Source organism: Microcaecilia unicolor, chromosome 9 (assembly GCF_901765095.1).
Source record: "Microcaecilia unicolor chromosome 9, aMicUni1.1, whole genome shotgun sequence".
Lineage (NCBI taxonomy): Eukaryota > Metazoa > Chordata > Amphibia > Gymnophiona > Siphonopidae > Microcaecilia > Microcaecilia unicolor.
In genome coordinates this window covers 157,725,172-157,745,335 of record NC_044039.1, presented here as the reverse complement: position 1 = coordinate 157,745,335, position 20,164 = coordinate 157,725,172, and the positions used below count along the sequence as shown (strand labels likewise).

Below are 20,164 nucleotides of genomic sequence, written 5' to 3'. Positions count from 1 at the left end.
GTTTCAGTCGTTTGAGTTTCCACATTGAGTGGTACATTTTATTAATTACACCAGAGATGCAGTTAAAGGTATCGCTGCCCAACTGGATGCCACAAGCTGGATGGCTTGGGAGAACCGCATGGTCCTTGATATGATATAGGCGAAAGAAGGCAGAGTTTGTGTTATGTTAAAAGGACAATGTTATACATTTATTCCTAATACTGCTGCACCTGATGGAACTATAACTAAGGCTTTGCAAGGACTTACTACCTTAGCTGATGAGCTTGCTGAGAATTCTGGTATAGACACCACCTGGACTGGGTGGATGGATAATATGTTTGGGAAATGGAAAACTTTTATAGTATCTAGTTTAACCACAATGTTAATAGTTATTGCTGTATTTGTACTTCTTGGTTGTTGTGTAATACCTTGTATTAGGAGTTTAGTGCAATAATTAATTGAAACTGCTTTAAGTAATAAAGAATCTATGGGACATGAATATGTTCTATATGAAAGACTACACATTGACGCAGAGATTTAAAATGTTGAAGATGATGTTTACATTTCTTGTGATTTCTTTTACTCTGCATCATTGTCCTTCTCTAGGATTATTCACATTGGAAGGCATTGTAAGTAACATAAGGCCCGGGGAAGGTTAAAAAAGGGCAATATATATATTTCACTATAACCACACCTTGTCTTGTTATATATATATATATAACCCAATACTATACAGTTGACATGAATTGTGACTCATACCTACTCCCTAATCTTAATAATGTGACTAAGATTTAGACACTTATGCAGGAAACTGAAATCGCCCTTTATTGCTCATGAGGTTGTATGCCATGACGGGTAAAAGACAGGAACCGGATTTTCCGCCTGCTAAGGGAATCTGAATGGCCTGTAACCCAAGCCAGCCTGCGGCCAGAGCACTAACACAGAATATGTAGACTAAATTAACAAAATAAAGGTGAGACATGTCCTAGGTGCAGGACTAGGTTGTGATCTATGTTTTCTGTAATACTAAGGTCACAAACTTAATATAAGTGAAGCTCTTTATAAGATCTTCAAGGGGGGAGATGAAGAAATTACGAGCACAAGTTATGCATTATGGAATGGGTTAAAAGGTTAGAGATTGATAAAGTCTGTACAACTCTGGAATTTATCAAATTGACAGAGCTTGCATGATTCTGGGATTTATGGTCCTGGAAGTTATGGTACCCCTACAAACAGGCCTGTGAAAGGAGACTAGTGTAAACAGTAAGAGGATGTTGCCAGTCCCTGGAAATCAGATAAGCTCTGAGAAAGACAGTCTTGCAGAAGAAGGAATTATTGTTTGAAACAGGTATATACACTATCCTCTCAGAAGAAATTTTTGGAGAAGCAAACAGAATGATATCCAGTTATGTTACTGTTAATTCTTTCATGAGAAATGTATTTGTAATTGGTAAGCAAAATAATATACTCTCTCATATGCAGTTGAGAATGGCTGGTTCGTGCTAATTGGGAAGGGATACGAGCAGCCTTTTAATTAAAAACTGGGGACATCACTACAGCAGATATTCTGCAAACTTCAACCAACCATCCAGACTATCCATGCAAAATCCACACTTGTGCCAACACAGGCCATTCACTTTATTGAAGCATGCTTGGATGCTCAAATAATCAGTCTCTATTCAGTGTCAGGAAACAAAAATAAGGTATTTTGCTAGCCTTACACAGGCCTCCTTCCAAGAAGACTTGCTACACCACAAAGCTGGATCCCCATGAGCAGTCTAGCTCTGCCACCGCTCAACAACTTTTCTGTTGATAGGGCTATCCGAAAGCTTTTGGAATATTATGTTCACACTTTGACCGGCATTAGCCACTGAAGGATGTAGTTCTTTCAAAGTGGACAATGAATTCTTGGTTGCCTCCCTGATCAGTCTTTGTCAGACTTCCAGTTTGGAGGGAGAACCTGATCTAGGCAGGGTCTTGGGTAATATACATGTTTGAGGCCTTTGCAAATCTTTTATACCCATGTCCTGATCTATGCACCTTTTCACAATTTTATCATTGGTCTTTGCTTTAAATGACCGACCAGCAGAGAAAAACTTTATTCTGTCATCATCTGAAAATCAGAATACCTTAACATTAAGTGTGGCAATACACTTGGTGTGCATTTTGAAGTCAACTAGTTACAACAACTTTACTCCTAGAGAAGTACAAGGGACTGTAGCTTATTCAAAGGTATTCCATGTTTTTTTCTACTTCATTCTCTAAGGAAGTCTGGAACAAAAGGTTTTACCACATTTTACTTCTAAGCAACATATTTGTAACAACAAAAAAAAAACAAACAAAAAAAAATTTCAGAAGAGACAGACTTTCTACATTCACTATGGTCTCCAAAGCTCTAATACTACACTATTTGGATTCCTCTTATATTTGGATCAAAGAAAGATATTACAACCTAGAAAGAATTACATTAAAGTAAGGTATAGTTCATTCTTCTCTCATATGGCTAAAATGTTAATGCATTTTCCAAGGAGGAAAAAAAATTACCATACCCCTTCTTCGAAGATCCATCTCTTGTTCACCTCATGCTCATTATGATTAAATACTTCTTGATAAATTTCAATTATTCTGTGCCGCATATTTTCTATTTCTGTAATTAGCTACCAAAATAAAAGAAACAAATATTTGATTTTAAAGCATAAAACAGCTTAAAATGGTGCAGTATGAAGATCTTAGCTATTTCAAATACAAATATCAATATAAAATGCTTCAAATTAGGGCTGCACGTTAATCACAATTAACATGCAAATTATTAATGATAAAAAAAAAACAAATTGCAATTAATAATTAACTGCCCTCCCTCGCACAGTCTGGCATCTCCCCCACCCCTCCCGGGTTTACCTTTTTATTTGCAGTAAGTCTTAGCCATGCAGCAGCAGCGTATTGAAACACTGCCTCGGCCTGCATGGGGCCTTCTGACTGACCCATCCCCTTCTGAAAACAGGAAGTTGCATCATAAGGAGGTAGAACGGGTCAGAAGAAAAGGCCCGGTGCAGACCGAGGCACTGTTTGAATACGCTGCCACTGCAGGGCAAAGACATATTGCAAATAAAAAGGTAAACCAGGAGGAAAGGGAAGGGGGGCCACCGGCGATCCAGGAGAGAGAACTGCAGGAAGGAAGGCACATGGGGAGGAAGTTACATTTGAGAAAGAATGAGAGAACGGGTGAAAGCACGGGGAGCACATATATGCGAGAGAGAATGGGTGAAGGCACAGGGGGGCACCTATGAGAGCGAGAGAGAATGGGTGAAGGTCCCCTCCAAAGTTGCAGTACCTGTTCAATGGCTGGTGGGTTAGCTGAAGCCCTGCCAGCAGAAGAAATCTACTGCCTGAGTCACCCCCTTCCTCCTCCTACTGTCTCAGGAGCAAAGTCAGCTGGGTGCCTCCAGCCACCAATGTTTGCACTCCCCAAGCATGCTCAGTTTGTGTATGAATGAAGCAATGCTAGGGGAGTGCCACATTGGCAGCTGGAGGCACACCGCTGACTTCCTCACTCCTGAGGAAGCACAAGGAGGAAGGAGGACGCTTTGGCAGTGTATTTCTTCGACTGGCTTCAGCATCCCCACCAGCAAAGGTACATCTAATGTGGAGGGAGGGGTGAGAGGAAAATGTGTGCCCCCTCCCTGTCCATCCTATGCCCCCCAAAAGGACTACTAGCTATGCCCTGCTTTTAATCGCACAATTAAAAATTTTTGTAAAACTGTGGCCCTACTTCAAATATTTTAGTTTATCAAACTTTTATTTACATTGTGGTTCTACTTAGGATTCCAAGCCACTTGTGATTCTGCGGCAGTGGGAAGTGCCACAAAATCTGACACTTCCCAAAGAATTTTGGAGTGAAGTCCGAAACCTTAACGTCTGTGTCGGCATCGAGTGCTGAGTCGGCATGAAGTGCGTCGGCCCGTATGGCTGTGAGACCCTTAGATACTGGGAGTGACCGTGCATTGAGCAAGTCTCCACATGCCTCGATGCCAGTCGAATACAAACTTCTGGGACCGATTGGCGTCAGACCCGACCCAAAGGCGGTGAGGACTTATGTCATCCTAGTTGGCACAGAGAAACTTTCATACCAGGTATCAGAAGAAGCATTGGCATCGATCGCCCTCGATGCATGCTGCCAGGAGATCCGGGACACAAAGGGATTCCCAAGAAGCATCGGGAGGTGCGCTCCCCCTCTATACAGGTGCCGACAATGTGTGGGTCTCCACACAGCCAGGACCAGGCACCTGCTTTAACCCACCAAGTTCAGCAACCTGCTTCTACACTGACGCCCCAGCTTTTCCCAATGTCGGCCCTCATTGAGGGCCTCCAGGCCTTCCTCCCTTAGGATTTGGTGGGGTTTATACAACAGAGTGCATCAGCATCTGGGGAGCAATCAGCCTGCAGTGAGATCTTCAACGCTGGCACCACTTGTGGCCTCTGCATCAACTGCCACCCGTGTTGGCACCCCCCTGGATGTCGGTGGAGGAAGTTTCACCAGAGTCGAGACTGGAGCAGACACCTCAATGCCCCTCTCGGGGACATGGTTCATCTTCATCGAGGCAGTCTCAGCCCTCCTATGAGGAGTTCTTGCAGTACTTCTCGGAGAAGGAGTCTTATGGCATCCTGTCTGATCTCTTTCCTCCACAGGAAAGGAGAAAGACTCCACCTAACAGCCTTTCATTCCCATCTTTTGTTAAGGAAATGGCAAATGCTGTTTCAATTCCTTTTGAAGTGGAGAATGAGCCCATGTTAAGATATTCGAGGTCCAGGACTATGAGTTTCCTCCTAGAGAGGCTGTGATAGTCCCACTTTACAAGATCTTATGGAACGTTGAAGTGAAGAACTGGGAGTCTCCTCTGTCAGTCGCTAATTATGTACCAGATTCAGTCTTACCCTGGGTTTGATAAGGGCTCAGTTGCCTCATCATTCCCTAGTGATGGAATCCATGCTCAAAAGGGCCAGAAGTTCTAGGGACTATGCTTCTGTGTCCCCTGGAAGAGAAGTTAGAACCCTGGATTCTTTTGGGTCGAGGATGCATCAGGCCTCTATGCTTATCACCTGTATCCAATTATATCAGCTCTACACAAACCTGTATTTGCAGTCCATGGTGCATAGTATGTTCGATTAAGCAGGGACTCTCCCACCGGAGTGGACTGTTCACCAGCTGGTCAAGCAGCAAAAGGCGTGTCGTAAGTTCTTGGCCAGGGGTGCCTACGACACTTTTCATATAATATCTAGGATGCCTGCACATAGGTTGGCGGATGCTATATGCCAGGGGATAATCTTTTTGGAGAGAAGGTGGAGAAGGTTGCTGACCTCACCGAGGTACCATAGATACTCTCACCCACCAGGAACTTTCTGCAACTACCTCATCTAAGAGGTTTTTTTGGCAAGTTGAAGAGGAGTGCTTACTACTCACAGAGGCATAGGTACATCACTTCTCACCAGCCTCAGCAGACAACCCCAGGGAGCTTGTTCTCATCAACAGCATGTGCCTAAGACCCAGATAGCTACCCAGTCAAAGCAGGGGGAAAAATTTTGACTGGCTCCAGCAGAGCATAGCTGTTGTAAAAGTGACCATCCTAGATGACTTGCCAGTCGGGGAGAGGCTTAAGTTTTTTCAAGACCAAAGGGTTCTTCAAATGGTCCGTCTTGGTTACACCCTGCATTGGTGAAAGAGACTGCCAGATTGCCCAGCAAGAGCAAACCACTTCAGTTCTCAGCACAAGCAGGTACTTGCAGAGGAACTCTCCGTCCTCCTAAAGGCCCATTCGGTCGAGCCAGTTCCACCAGGGGAAGAAGGGAAGAGATTCTACCTCAGGTACTTTCTTGTGCAAAAGAAGATGGGGGATGCATCCCATCCTAGACCTAAAGGCCCTGAACAAATTCCTGGTCAAAGAAAAATTCAGGATAGTTTTCCTAAGCACCCATCTCCCCATGATTCAGGAAAATGATTGGATATGCTCTCTGGCCTTAAAAGAATGTTTACACTCACATCCAGATACTTCCAAGTTCATAGGAGGTATCTTCAATTCCGGCCGGGAACACGTCACTTCCAGTACCACGTTACCTTTTGGCCTCACATCAGCTCCCCATGTTTTCACCAAGTGTCTTGTAGTAGTATCAGCGATGATACGTAGACTGGGAGGTCAATGTGTACCCCTATCTCGATGATTGGCTGGTGAAGAGAATGTCGAAGGACGATGCTCAGGAGTCCATGTGAAGGACTATGCAGGTGTTAGAGCTACTAGGGTTTGTTTTAAACTACCCCAAGTCCCATCTGCTCCCTGTCCAGTGACTGCAGTTCATTTGGGCCCTGATAGACACTCAGCAGGCTTTTCTCCATGTGGCACGGGCGGACACTCAAGTCCAAGCAGCTCAACAGGTCATAGCCTAGCAGATGTGGAAATTGTTGGGCCACATGGTTTCACTGTTCATGTGACACCCATAGCACGTCTTCAGATGAGAACTGCCCAGTGGACTCTAGCTTCCCAGTGGTGTCAGGCGATCCAATTTGAATCTGGAACTCCCATTCCAAATTCCACTGCCCATGAATGTGCTTGGTCAGCCCAGAAAACAGTTCTTCTAGAGCTCTGGGTGATCTGGAATGCTCTAAAGGCTTTCAGAGATCAGCTGAACTAAACTGCTCTCATTCAAACTGACAATCAGGTTGCCATGTATTACACCAATGAAGAAGGGGGACACCGGACCACGTCCTCTGCGTCAGGAGGTTGTCTGGATGTGGCACTGGGCAGTCCAGCAGAGAATGCTCCTAAAGACCACTTACCTGGTGGGCAAATCCAACAGTTTGGCTGACAACTGAACAGGTCATGCAACCACACAAGTGGTCACTCAACATTGGCAATGCTCCTGAGGTCTTCAGAGTGTGGGGCACTCCTCGGTAGATCTCTTTGCCACTCAATCCATTAACAAGGTCCATCAGCTCTGTTCCAGGCTCCAGACCCACGACAGACTATCGTTGGATGCCTTCCTCCTTCAATGAGGGTCAGGTCTTCTGTATGCGTATCCTCCCATACCTCTTGTAGGGAAGACTTTGATGAAACTCGAGCAAGACTGCTGGATCAGGAGTCCAATCGCTGCATATCGGTCCCAACAGATCTGATTCCCCCTTCTTCTGGCGTTATCCTCCAAAGAACCATGGAGATTGGAGTGTTTTTCCGAACCTCATCACTCAGAACAACCTCTGAAACCCAATCTGGAATGGAGGAGTGGCCTAGTGGTTAGGGTGGTGGACTTTGGTCCTGGGGAACTGAGGAATTGAGTTCAATTCCCGACACAGGCAGCTCTTTGTGACTCTGGGCAAGTCACCTAACCCTCCATTGCCCCATGTAAGCCGCATTGAGCCTGCCATGAGTGGGAAAGCATGGGGTACAAATGTAATAAAAAATAAAAAAAAAACCCTCCAGTCTATGACCCTCATGGCCTGGATGTTGAGCGCTTAGAATTTGCTTCCTTGCATCTTCCTGAGTGCACCTCTCAGATCTTACTGGCTTCCAGGAAATGGAAGAGGTTTGCTGTCTGGTGTGAGGGTGGGGCCCTAGTTCCTGTTTCCTGTCCTACACTGGCCTGCTTGAGTACCTTCTACACCTCTGAGTCTGGTTAAAAGCAACTCTGTAAGGGTTCACCCTCAGTGCAATTAGTGCTTACCATCACCATGCAGAGCAGCGTTTTTCATCCGGTGTGCCATGGCAAAAGAAGAGGGCAAAAGAAAATCTGGACCTGCAGGGGAGAGGGAGATGCCAAGCTTCCCAGAGGGGTTGTGACTAACTACTAGGGGACAACTGGGAAGAGAGGGGGAAATGAAAAACAACCTAGGGGGAGATGAGATGCCATAGTGGGGAGAGTTGTGGGACTCTGGTCTGTGGGAGATGGAGGGAAGAGGGGTGGCATGCTGGGCCATATTAGGCACGGAGGGTAGACAGAAAGAAGCTGGACATGGGGAGGGATAGAGACACAGAAGGGAAATAGTGGGCATGGAGGAGCATAGGGACAGGGACAGAGAGGGTAATGCTGGAAAGAGTGAGGCTGGGACACAGAGGACCAATGCTGAACTTGGGGGAGGGGTTGGTTAGGGACACAGAAGGGAATCTATGGTCAGGGAAAACGGTGATATTAGACATGATAGGGACACAGAGGGGTGATGCTGAACATGGGGGCAGGATAGGGATAGGAAGAGAAAAGGGGAGACGGGCTGCACATGAAAGAATGGGAAGAGAAAAGGGGAGACGGGCTGCACGTGAAGGAATGGGAAGAAGAGACAAGATAAATTTGAGAAGGAGACAGAGAAATTGAAGAAAGCTGAACATGAAAGATCTGTGTCAGACAGACATAGGACAGGAGGTGAGAAAAGAAACTGCAAATGGAAAGGAGGCCATGGAAACACAGTTAAGAGCACAGACGGGGGAAAGCAGAACCAAAGATTGGGAACAATATGATTGGAATAATAAAATCACCAGACTACAAAAGCAGGAAAATAATTTTGTTTTCAGTGTAGTGATCAAATTATGGTAAAATTATGTCTTACCTGATAATTTTCTTTCCTTTAACGCAGCAGATGAATCCAGGAACTAGTGGGTTAAGTCCGCCTACCAGCAGGTGGAGATAGAGATAAACAAACTAAAGGCAGTGATGCCAGACGGCCAGCTCCTTCCTCAGTTAGTATGTCATTCGTAAGCATTTGCCAAGGCCAAAAATATGAAACCAACAACAACCAGAAACCATCCTCACTTTGAAAAACAGAGAACCAAATAAGAACTTCGAAATAACTGCAACTTGATCCAGAAAACGGAATCCTTTCCCTTTTCCCATATATGTCTGAACTCTGTAAAAGAGAACCCGGAAGGAAAAAAACGTGTCAAAGCGGCCACCTCAAAGGCATGTTTTAAAGAGGCCTCTAGCCGTCTGTCTTGCATATCCATAAGTGCCACACTACCTTCCACTGGAAGAGTAGTCTTCTTAGTGACTGCCGTAACCAGGGCATCCACCCTAGGTAGAGCAAACTGCTCTCAACAGTCTGATGAAACCGGATACAGCCTGGCCATAGCCTTGGCTACTTTCAGCCCCTCATCCGGATCCGCCCACTGGGCCGAAATCAACTCTTCAATAGCTTCATGTACCAGAAAGGCCTTAGAAGGTCGTCTGGTACTAGCCATCTTAGGGGTTGACCGCCTGAGAAGCCGCAACCTCAGGGTTCATTATATTCAGGGCTTCCAGCGCCTGAGAGATAAAGGAGGACAACTCCTCCTTATGGAAAATCCTCACGACGGAAGAGTCCTCCAGCTGGTCAGACACCGTCCTCCACCCCCGTTTCTCCGAAAGAGCCACCACGGAGGAAGCTGCAGGCGACCGTATGCAGGACCCCTCCTCAGACCCCAAAGAAAGCCTAGGCTTTTTAAGGGAGGAGAAATCCTTTAGGGAAAAAAAAAACAAAATCTCTTGGCTACCCCCAGACCTCCTGAGAGAATCAAAGACCGAAGCTGTCGCAGCCACGTGAGGGGGGGCAAGGCCCTTTTCAACAAAAACGCCTGATGGAGTAGCAAAATAAACTCTGGCGAAAACCACTCCCCCGCAACAGAGGAGATTGCAGCCATGGCACCTGCACCACCGCCCACAGTGCCTGACGCCCTCCCCCCCCCAACCAGCGGAGAAGAAGCCTTGCCCAAAACCACTACCGGAGCCGGCTCCGCGACCGATCGCAAAATGGTGTGAGAATTGCCAGGCTCTGGGAGGGAAAGCACGCTCTCGGGGGGGGGGGGGGGGGGAGCACCGCTGCGTCGAGTCCCGCCAAATCAGCGCACCCTGCGCTGCAAAGGACCGCAGCCTAACGCCGTTTCCCGCATCGGGAGCGTTTTACCACCTCCATTGACCGCCCCCAAACAGGAACCCAGCAGGACTTACCCTGGACAGCGCGGGAACTGACAGCTGAGCTGAAGAGGGAAAAAAAAAAAACTCTCCGACTCCACTTCAAGGCAGGCTCAGACAAGCAGGCAACAGAAAACAGGACTCGGACAGAAGTAACACAAACCTGCTCTCAGCAAAAACACACTTCCCTTTCCTTCTCTGTTTCTCTCAAATAAATTCTATGGTTCTCTTTTCTTTTTAGTGAGGAGGCAGAAACAAACAGGGATGGAAAGGAACAGCAAAAGCCTGTTCAGAGGGAATTTGAGGTGCAGCAGGGACCCAGCAACTGCATATGCTGCAAAGGGGACACCACCAGTCCGCCGCCACCGGCTCAAACTGGCCACCGGCCCAGGAGCACCCTCAGAGGCCTTGGGCCAAGGAGCTGGAGAAAAAGCAGTCCACCACCTGCTGAGATAGAGACATACTAACTGAGGAAGGAGCTGGCTGTCTGGCATCACTGCCTTTAGTTTATCTCTATCTCCACCTGCTGGTAGGCGGACTTTCCCCACTAGTTCCTGGATTCATCTGCTGCAAGTGACAAGGAAGTTGGCGCTGGGAATTTGCATGTGTCTGTTTTATTTTGCACTGTACAGGACATACATTTCTTTGTTTCTCTGGTGTTGCACAACATGCAAGAGTCCCGTATCTCTGCTTTCAGTTTGTGTATGTTTTTTTGCGGTTCTGTATTTTGTATCAGGTGAGTCATGATTATGCTGGCACTTGGTGTCTCTGTAGGAATCTGTAACAGTCCATCTTGTTTCAGTTTCCCAGTAACAGATATACTGGTGCTTTAAAGCGAATGCTACATACCTGTAGAAGGTATTCTCCGAGGACAGCAGGCTGATTGTTCTCACTAATGGGCGACGTCCACGGCAGCCCCTCCAATCGGAAACTTCTCTAGCAAAGTCCTTTGCTAGTCCTCGCGCGCACCGCGCATGCGCGGCCGTCCTCCCGCCCGAAACCGGCTCGAGCCGGCCAGTCCAGTATGTAGCAAGACAATACACTTCAAGGGAAGACACAACTCCAAAGGGGAGGCGGGCGGGTTTGTGAGAACAATCAGCCTGCTGTCCTCGGAGAATACCTTCTACAGGTATGTAGCATTCGCTTTCTCCGAGGACAAGCAGGCTGCTTGTTCTCACTGATGGGGTATCCCTAGCCCCCAGGCTCACTCAAAACAACAACCATGGTCAATTGGACCTCGCAACGGCGAGGACATAACTGAGATTGACCTAAAAAATTACCAACTAACTGAGAGTGCAGCCTGGAACAGAACAAACAGGGCCCTCGGGGGGTGGAGTTGGATCCTAAAGCCCAAACAGGTTCTGAAGAACTGACTGCCCGAACCGACTGTCGCGTCGGGTATCCTGCTGCAGGCAGTAATGAGATGTGAATGTGTGGACAGATGACCACGTCGCAGCTTTGCAAATTTCTTCAATGGAGGCTGACTTCAAGTGGGCTACCGACGCAGCCATGGCTCTAACATTATGAGCCGTGACATGACCCTCAAGAGCCAGCCCCGCCTGGGCGTAAGTGAAGGAAATGCAATCTGCTAGCCAATTGGATATGGTGCGTTTCCCTACAGCCACTCCCCTCCTATTGGGATCAAAAGAAACAAACAATTGGGCGGACTGTCTGTGGGGCTGTGTCCGCTCCAGATAGAAGGCCAATGCTCTCTTGCAGTCCAACGTGTGCAGCTGACGTTCAGCAGGGCAGGAATGAGGACGGGGAAAGAATGTTGGCAAGACAATTGACTGGTTCAGATGGAACTCCGACACGACCTTTGGCAAGAACTTAGGGTGAGTGCGGAGGACTACTCTGTTATGATGAAATTTGGTGTAAGGGGCCTGGGCTACCAGGGCCTGAAGCTCACTGACTCTACGAGCTGAAGTAACTGCCACCAAGAAAATGACCTTCCAGGTCAAGTACTTCAGATGGCAGGAATTCAGTGGCTCAAAAGGAGGTTTCATCAGCTGGGTGAGAACGACATTGAGATCCCATGACACTGTAGGAGGCTTGACAGGGGGCTTTGACAAAAGCAAACCTCTCATGAAGCGAACAACTAAAGGCTGTCCTGAGATCGGCTTACCTTCCACATGGTAATGGTATGCACTGATTGCGCTAAGGTGAACTCTTACAGAGTTGGTCTTGAGACCAGACTCAGACAAGTGCAGAAGGTATTCAAGCAGGGTCTGTGTAGGACAAGAGCGAGGAGCTAGGGCCTTGCTGTCACACCAGACGGCAAACCTCCTCCACAGAAAGAAGTAACTCCTCTTAGTGGAATCTTTCCTGGAAGCAAGCAAGACGCGGGAGACACCCTCTGACAGACCCAAAGAGGCAAAGTCTACGCTCTCAACATCCAGGCCGTGAGAGCCAGGGACCGGAGGCTGGGATGCAGAAGAGCCCCTTCGTCCTGCGTGATGAGGGTCGGAAAACACTCCAATCTCCACGGTTCTTCGGAGGATAACTCCAGAAGAAGAGGGAACCAGATCTGATGCGGCCAAAAAGGAGCAATCAGAATCATGGTGCCTCGGTCTTGCTTGAGTTTCAACAAAGTCTTCCCCACCAGAGGAATGGGAGGATAAGCATACAGCAGGCCCTCCCCCCAATCCAGGAGGAAGGCATCCGATGCCAGTCTGCCAGGGGCCTGAAGCCTGGAACAGAACTGAGGGACTTTGTGGTTCACTCGAGATGCGAAGAGATCCACCAAGGGGGTGCCCCACGCTTGGAAGATCTGGCGCACCACTCTGGAGTTGAGCGACCACTCGTGAGGTTGCATAATCCGGCTCAGTCTGTCGGCCAGACTGTTGTTTACGCCTGCCAGATATGTGGCTTGGAGCACCATGCCGAGACGGCGAGCCCAGAGCCACATGCTGACGGCTTCCTGACACAGGGGGCGAGATCCGGTGCCCCCCTGCTTGTTGACATAGTACATGGCAACCTGGTTGTCTGTCTGAATTTGGATAATTTGATGGGACAGCCGATCTCTGAAAGCCTTCAGAGCGTTCCAGATCGCTCGCAACTCCAGGAGATTGATCTGTAGACCGCGTTCCTGGAGGGACCAGCTTCCTTGGGTGTGAAGCCCATCGACATGAGCTCCCCATCCCAGGAGAGACGCATCCGTTGTCAGCACTTTTTGTGGCTGAGGAATTTGGAAAGGACATCCCAGAGTCAAATTGGACCAGATTGTCCACCAATACAGGGATTCGAGAAAACTCGTGGACAGGTGGATCACGTCTTCTAGACCCCCAGCAGCCTGATACCACTGGGAGGCTAGGGTCCATTGAGCAGATCTCATGTGAAGACGGGCCATGGGAGTCACATGAACTGTGGAGGCCATGTGGCCCAGCAATCTCAACATCTGCCGAGCTGTGATCTGCTGGGACGCTCGCACCCGTGAGACGAGGGACAACAAGTTGTTGGCCCTCGTCTCTGGGAGATAGGCGCGAGCCGTCCGAGAATCCAGCAGAGCTCCTTTGAATTCGAGTTTCTGCACTGGGAGAAGATGGGACTTTGGATAATTTATCACAAACCCCAGTAGCTCCAGGAGGCGAATAGTCATCTGCATGGACTGCAGGGCTCCTGCCTCGGATGTGTTCTTCACCAGCCAATCGTCGAGATATGGGAACACGTGCACCCCCAGCCTGCGAAGTGCCGCTGCTACCACAGCTAGGCACTTTGTGAACACCCTGGGCGCAGAGGCGAGCCCAAAGGGTAGCACACAGTACTGGAAGTGGCGTGTGCCCAACTGAAATCGCAGATACTGTCTGTGAGCTGGCAGTATCGGGATGTGTGTGTAGGCATCCTTCAAGTCCAGAGAGCATAGCCAATCGTTTTGCTGAATCATGGGGAGAAGGGTGCCCAGGGAAAGCATCCTGAACTTTTCTTTTACGAGATATTTGTTCAGGGCCCTTAGGTCTAGGATGGGACGCATCCCCCCTGTTTTCTTTTCCACAAGGAAGTACCTGGAATAGAATCCCAGCTCTTCTTGCCCGGATGGCACGGGCTCGACCGCATTGGCGCTGAAAAGGGCGGAGAGTTCCTCTGCAAGTACCTGCCTGTGCTGGAAGCTGTAAGACTGAGCTCCCGGTGGACAATTTGGAGGTTTTGAGGCCAAATTGAGGGTGTATCCTTGCCGGACTATTTGAAGAACCCACTGGTCGGAGGTTATGAGAGGCCACCTTTGGTGAAAAGCTTTCAACCTCCCCCCGACTGGCAGGTCGCCCGGCACTGACACTTGGATGTCGGCTACGCTCTGCTGGAGCCAGTCAAAAGCTCGCCCCTTGCTTTTGCTGGGGAGCCGCGGGGCCTTGCTGAGGCGCACGCTGCTGACGAGAGCGAGCGCGCTGGGGCTTAGCCTGGGCCGCAGGCTGTCGAGAAGGAGGATTGTACCTACGCTTACCCGAAGCATAGGGAACAGTCTTCCTTCCCCCAAAAAATCTTCTACCTGTAGAGGTAGATGCTGAAGGCTGCCGGCGGGAGAACTTGTCGAATGCGGTGTCCCGCTGGTGGAAATGCTCTACCACCTGTTCGACCTTCTCTCCAAAAATGTTATCCGCACGGCAAGGCGAGTCCGCAATCCGCTGCTGGAGTCTATTCTCCAGGTCGGCGGCACGCAGCCATGAGAGCCTGCGCATCACCACACCTTGAGCAGCGGCCCTGGACGCAACATCAAAGGTGTCATACACCCCTCTGGCCAGGAATTTTCTGCACGCCTTCAGCTGCCTGACCACCTCCTGAAAAGGCTTGGCCTGCTCAGGGGGAAGAGCATCAACCAAGCCCGCCAACTGCCGCACATTGTTCCGCATATGTATGCTCGTGTAGAGCTGGTACGACTGAATTTTGGCCACGAGCATAGAAGAATGGTAGGCCTTCCTCCCAAAGGAGTCTAAGGTTCTAGGGTCTTTGCCCGGGGGCGCCGAAGCATGCTCCCTAGAACTCTTAGCCTTCTTTAGGGCCAAATCCACAACTCCAGAGTCATGAGGCAACTGGGTGCGCATCAGCTCTGGGTCCCCATGGATCCGGTACTGGGACTCGATCTTCTTGGGAATGTGGGGATTACTTAGTGGCTTGGTCCAGTTCGCAAGCAATGTCTTTTTTAGGACATGGTGCAAGGGAACAGTGGACGCTTCCTTAGGTGGAGAAGGATAGTCCAGGAGCTCAAACATTTCAGCCCTGGGCTCCTCCTCCACAACCACCGGGAAGGGGATGGCCGTAGACATCTCCCGGACAAAGGAAGCGAAAGACAGACTCTCAGGAGGAGAATGCTGCCTTTCAGGAGAGGGAGTAGGATCAGAAGGAAGACCCTCAGACTCCTCGTCCGAGAAATATCTGGGGTCTTCCTCTTCCTCCCACGAGGCCTCACCCTCGGTGTCAGACACAAGTTCACGAACCTGTGTCTGCAACCTCGCTCGACTCCGTAGAGCCACGTCCACGATGGGGGCGTCGAGAGGTAGACTCCCTCGCCCGCATCGGCGAAGCTCCCTCCGCCGAAGTAGTCGGGGAGCCCTCCTGGGAGGTGGCCGCAGTCGGCACCGCACGCGGTACCGACGTCGGGGACCTCACCCCGGGCGATGGGCCAGCCGGCGCCACGCTCGACGGTACCGGAGGCGCAAGCACCGCCGGTACCGGAGGGGAAGGGCGCAACAGCTCTCCCAGAATCTCTGGGAGAACGGCCCTGAGGCTCTCGTTCAGAGCGGCTGCAGAGAAAGGCAAAGAGGTCGATGCAGGCGTCGACGTCAGAACCTGTTCCGGGCGAGGAAGCTGTTCCGGGCTGTCCAGAGTGGAGCGCATCGACACCTCCTGAACAGAGGGTGAGCGGTCCTCTCGGTGCCGATGCCTGCTGGGTGCCGACTCCCTCGGCGACCCAGAGCTCTCGGTGCCGACGCGGGGAGGCGACCGGTGTCGATGCTTCTTCGACTTCTTCCGAAGCATGTCACCGGAGCTCCCCGGCACCAACGAGGAGGACGTAGAATCCAGCCGTCGCTTCCTCGGGGCCGAGGCCGAAGGAGGTCGGTCTCGGGGGGGCTGTACCGCAGGAGCCCTCAGGGTAGGAGGAGACCCACCCGAAGGCTCACCGCCACCAGCAGGGGAATGGACAGCCCTCACCTGCACTCCTGACGATGCACCACCGTCCGACGACATCAGCAGACGAGGTCCCGGTACCACCGACGTCGATGCAGTCGCCCGATACCTTGGCGCCGATGCAGAGGCCCGATGCCTCGATGCACTCGATACAGTGGCGGCCGAGGAAGAAGGTCTGGACGCTGACGACTTCGATGCACTCGAAGATCCCGGTGCCGATGCCGACGAAGAGCCCGAGAACAACACGTTCCACTGGGCTAATCTCGCTACCTGAGTCCGCCTTTGAAGCAGGGAACACAGACTACAGTTCTGAGGGCGCTGCTCGGCCCCCAGACACTGAAGACACGACGAGTGTCTATCAGTGAGCGAGATTACCCGGGCGCACTGGGTGCACTTCTTGAAGCCGCTGGAAGGCTTCGATGTCATGGGCGGAAAAATCACGCCGGCGAAATCAAAATCCGAAATGACGGAAAAAGAGCACCAAAAAATTTAGAAGGGAGAAAATCTCGACCGAGGCCGAAAAGAGGCCTACCCCGACGACGAAAGAAAACTTATCGGGGCAAAAAGCTGGAAGTACGGGAAGGGGTTGGTCTGAAACCCGGGGGGGGTTTCCGAAGAACTTCCCGACACTTTAAAGACTTTTTCCGAAGAAAAAACACGTCAAAAATAAATTTGGACGCGCGAGGTCGACTTTCCGGGGCTCGACACGGCGAAACACGACCGTACCGAGTGCGGACAAAAGAAGACTGGCCGGCTCGAGCCGGTTTCGGGCGGGAGGACGGCCGCGCGGGCGCGCGAGGACTAGCAAAGGACTTTGCTAGAGAAGTTTCCGAATGGAGGGGCTGCCGTGGACGTCGCCCATCAGTGAGAACAAGCAGCCTGCTTGTCCTCGGAGAATGTATTTCAGTAGCATATTTAAAAGAAATAACTACTTCTGAAGGTTACACATGTAAGTGGGGATGGAAAGCGAAGATACTTACCTGTAGCAGATATTCTCCTAGGACAGCAGGCTGATCATTGTCACAAGTGGGTAGACGTGCTGCGTCAGCAGGAATTGGCATTTTTCATAGCAAAGTAAAAAAATGTTCCTAGAGCCTTCTGGCACACATGCGCAGAGTGCCTTCCCGCCCGTTCCGCAATCGCGCTCCTCAGTTTAATCTAAAAGCATAAATAAAAGAAAAGACACAATTCCAAGGGGAGGTGGGCGGGATTGTGAGAATTACTCAGTCTGCTGTCCTCGGAGAATATCTGCTACAGGTAAGTATCTTCATTTTCTCCGAGGACAAGCAGGCTGAGTAATTCTCACTGATGGGGTATCCCTTGCATCCAGGCTCACTGAAAACAGTAGTGGTCAGTTGGGCCTCGCAACGGCGAGGACATAACTAAGATTAACCTGAAACTATATACAAGCTAACAGAGTGTAGCCTGGAACAGAACAAAATGGGCCTAGGAGGGAGGAGTTGGATTCTAAACACCAAACAGATTCTGCAACACTGACTGCCCAAACCGACAGTCGCATCGGGTATCCAGCTCAAGGCAGTAATGAGATGTGAATGTGAGGACCGAAGACCACATCGCAGCCTTGCAAATCTCTGATGCAGCCATGGCTCTGACATTATGAGCTGTGACGTGGCCCTCTAGAGTCAGCGCAGCTTGGACATAAGTGAAGGAAATGCAATCTGCTAGCCAATTGGAAATGGTGTATTTACTGATGGTGACTCCCCTCCTGTTGGGATTAAAAGAAACAAACTGGGCGGTCTGTCTGAAGGGCTTCGTCCACTCCATGTAAAAGGCCAATGCTCTTTTGCAGTCCAAGGTGTGCAAGTTGTTTTCGCCAGGGTGGGCATGAGGACGGGGAAAAAAGGTTGGCAAAACAATCGACTGGCTCAGATGGAACTCAGACACCACTTTCGGCAAGAACTGAGGGTGCATGCGGAGGACTACTCTGTTGTGATGAAACTTAGTACAAGGTGCATCCACTACTAAGGCCTGAAGCTAACTGACCCTACAGCTCGAAGTAACAGCCACCAAGAATACGACCTTCCAGGTCAAGTACTTCAGATGGCAGGAATTCAGTGGCTCAAAAGGAGCTTTCATCAGCTGGCTAAGAACGTTGAGATCCCACCATACTGGTGGAGGTCTGACAGGGCACATTGAGAAAAGCAAACCTCTCATGAAGCAAACAACTAAGGCTGTCCAGAGATAGACTTACCTTCTACACGCTGATGCGCACTAATTGCATTTAGGTGGACCCTTATGGAGTTGGTCTTGAGACCAGACTCTAATAAGTGTAGAAGGTATTCAAGAAGAGTCTGTGTAGGACAAGAAAGGGGATCTATGGCCTTGCTGTCACACCATTTAAAAGAGTAACACCTCTTAGTGGAATCTTTCCTGGAAGTCAGAAAGACGCGGCAGACACCCTCCGAAAGACCTAAGGAAGCAAATTCTAGGCTCTCAACATCCAGGCTGTGAGACCGGAGGTTGGGATGTAGAAGCGACCCCTCGTTCTCAGTGATGAGGGTTGGGAAACACTCCAATTTCCACAGTTCTTCGGAGGACAACTCCAGAAGAAGATGGAACCAAATCTGATGCTGTCAGTATGGTGCAATCAGGATCATGGTTCCACGGTCTTGCTTGAGGTTCAGCAAACTCTTCCCCACAAGAGGTATGAGAAGATACGCATACAGGAGGCCTGTTCCCCAATGTAGGAGAAAGGCGTCTGACGCTAGTCTTTCATGGGCCTGAAACCTGGAACAGAACTGAGGGACCTTGTGATTAATTTAAGTTGCAAAAAGATCCACTGAGGGGGTGCCCCACGCTCGGAAGATCTTGCAGGCTATGCCCATATTCAGCAACCACTCATGAGGTTGCATTACCCTGCTCAGTCTGTCGGCCAGACTGTTGTTTACGCCCGCCAAATAAGTGGCTTGGAGAAACATGCTGTGACGGTGCGCCCAAAGCCACATCTGGACGGCTTCCTGACACAAGAGAACGAGATACGGTGTCCCCCTACTTGCTGGTGTAGTACATCGCAACCTGATTGTCTGTTTGAATTAAGATAATTTGGTTGGACAGCTGATCTCTGAAAGCCTTTGGAGCATTCCAAATCGCTTGGAGCTCCATGAGGTTGATCTGTCTCCTGGGGGGACCAGCCTCCCTGAGTGTGAAGCCCATCTATACGAGTCCCCCACCCCAGGAGAGATGCATCCCGTCGTCAGCACTTTTTGAGGCTGAGAAATCGGAAATGGAAGTCCCAAAGTCAGATTGGATCAAATTGTCCACCACTGAAGAGAGCGTATCAGACCTGGGGACACTCAGATGATATCTTCTAGGCTCCCCGTGGTTTTGATACCACTGAGAAGCCAGGGTCCATTGAGCTGATCTCATGTGAAGACATACCATAGGTGTAACATATACTGTGGAAGCCATGTGGCCGAACCTCAACATCTGCCGAGCTGACTTGCTGCAATGTCAGAACCTTGGACGTGAGGGACAGAAGGTTGTCAGCAAGCATCTCCGGGAAATAGGTTCGAGCAGGGCTCCTATGAATTCCAATTGTTGGACAGGGAAGAGATGGGACTTGGGATATTTTATTACAAACCCTAGTAGCTTGAACACCTGAATAGTCTTCCGCATGGACTCCCGAGCACCGTCCTCCGAGGTGTTCTTCACCTGACAATCGTCGAGATTAGTGTACAAATGCACTCCCAGTCTAAGTAGCAATGCTGCAACTACCGCTAGACATCCGGTAAACACCCTGGGAGCTGATGTGAGGCCAAAAGGCAACACGCGGTACTGAAAGTGATGTGCTCCCAACCAAAACTGAAGATACTTCCTGTGAGCTGGAAGTATCAGGATATGTGTATATGCATCCTTCAAGCCCAGAGAGCATAGCCAATCATTTTTCTGAATCATGGGAAGAACGGTGCCCAGGGAAACCATCCTGAACTTTTCTCAGACTAGGAATTTGTTCAGGGTCCTCAGGTCTAGGATGGGATGAATCCCCCCTGTCTTTTTCTGCACAAAGAAGAACCTGGAACAGAATCCCTGCTCTTCTTCTCCTGATGGAACGAGTTCGACCGCATGGGCCTTTAGAAGGATGGAGAGCTACTCTGCAAGTACCTGCTTGTGTTAAGAGCTGAAG

The 20,164-nt window shown here is 49.8% G+C and overlaps 1 protein-coding gene across 1 annotated transcript in view; it reads right to left on the bottom strand.

Moving 5' to 3' along the window:
* Positions 1-20,164, bottom strand: part of PRPF39 (pre-mRNA processing factor 39) — a 165,018-nt gene that overhangs the window by 77,964 nt on the left and 66,890 nt on the right. The window contains exon 7 of the mRNA XM_030214447.1: positions 2,529-2,636. Coding sequence (XP_030070307.1) covers positions 2,529-2,636 — 108 coding nt within the window. The remainder of the gene's footprint in view (positions 1-2,528; positions 2,637-20,164) is intronic.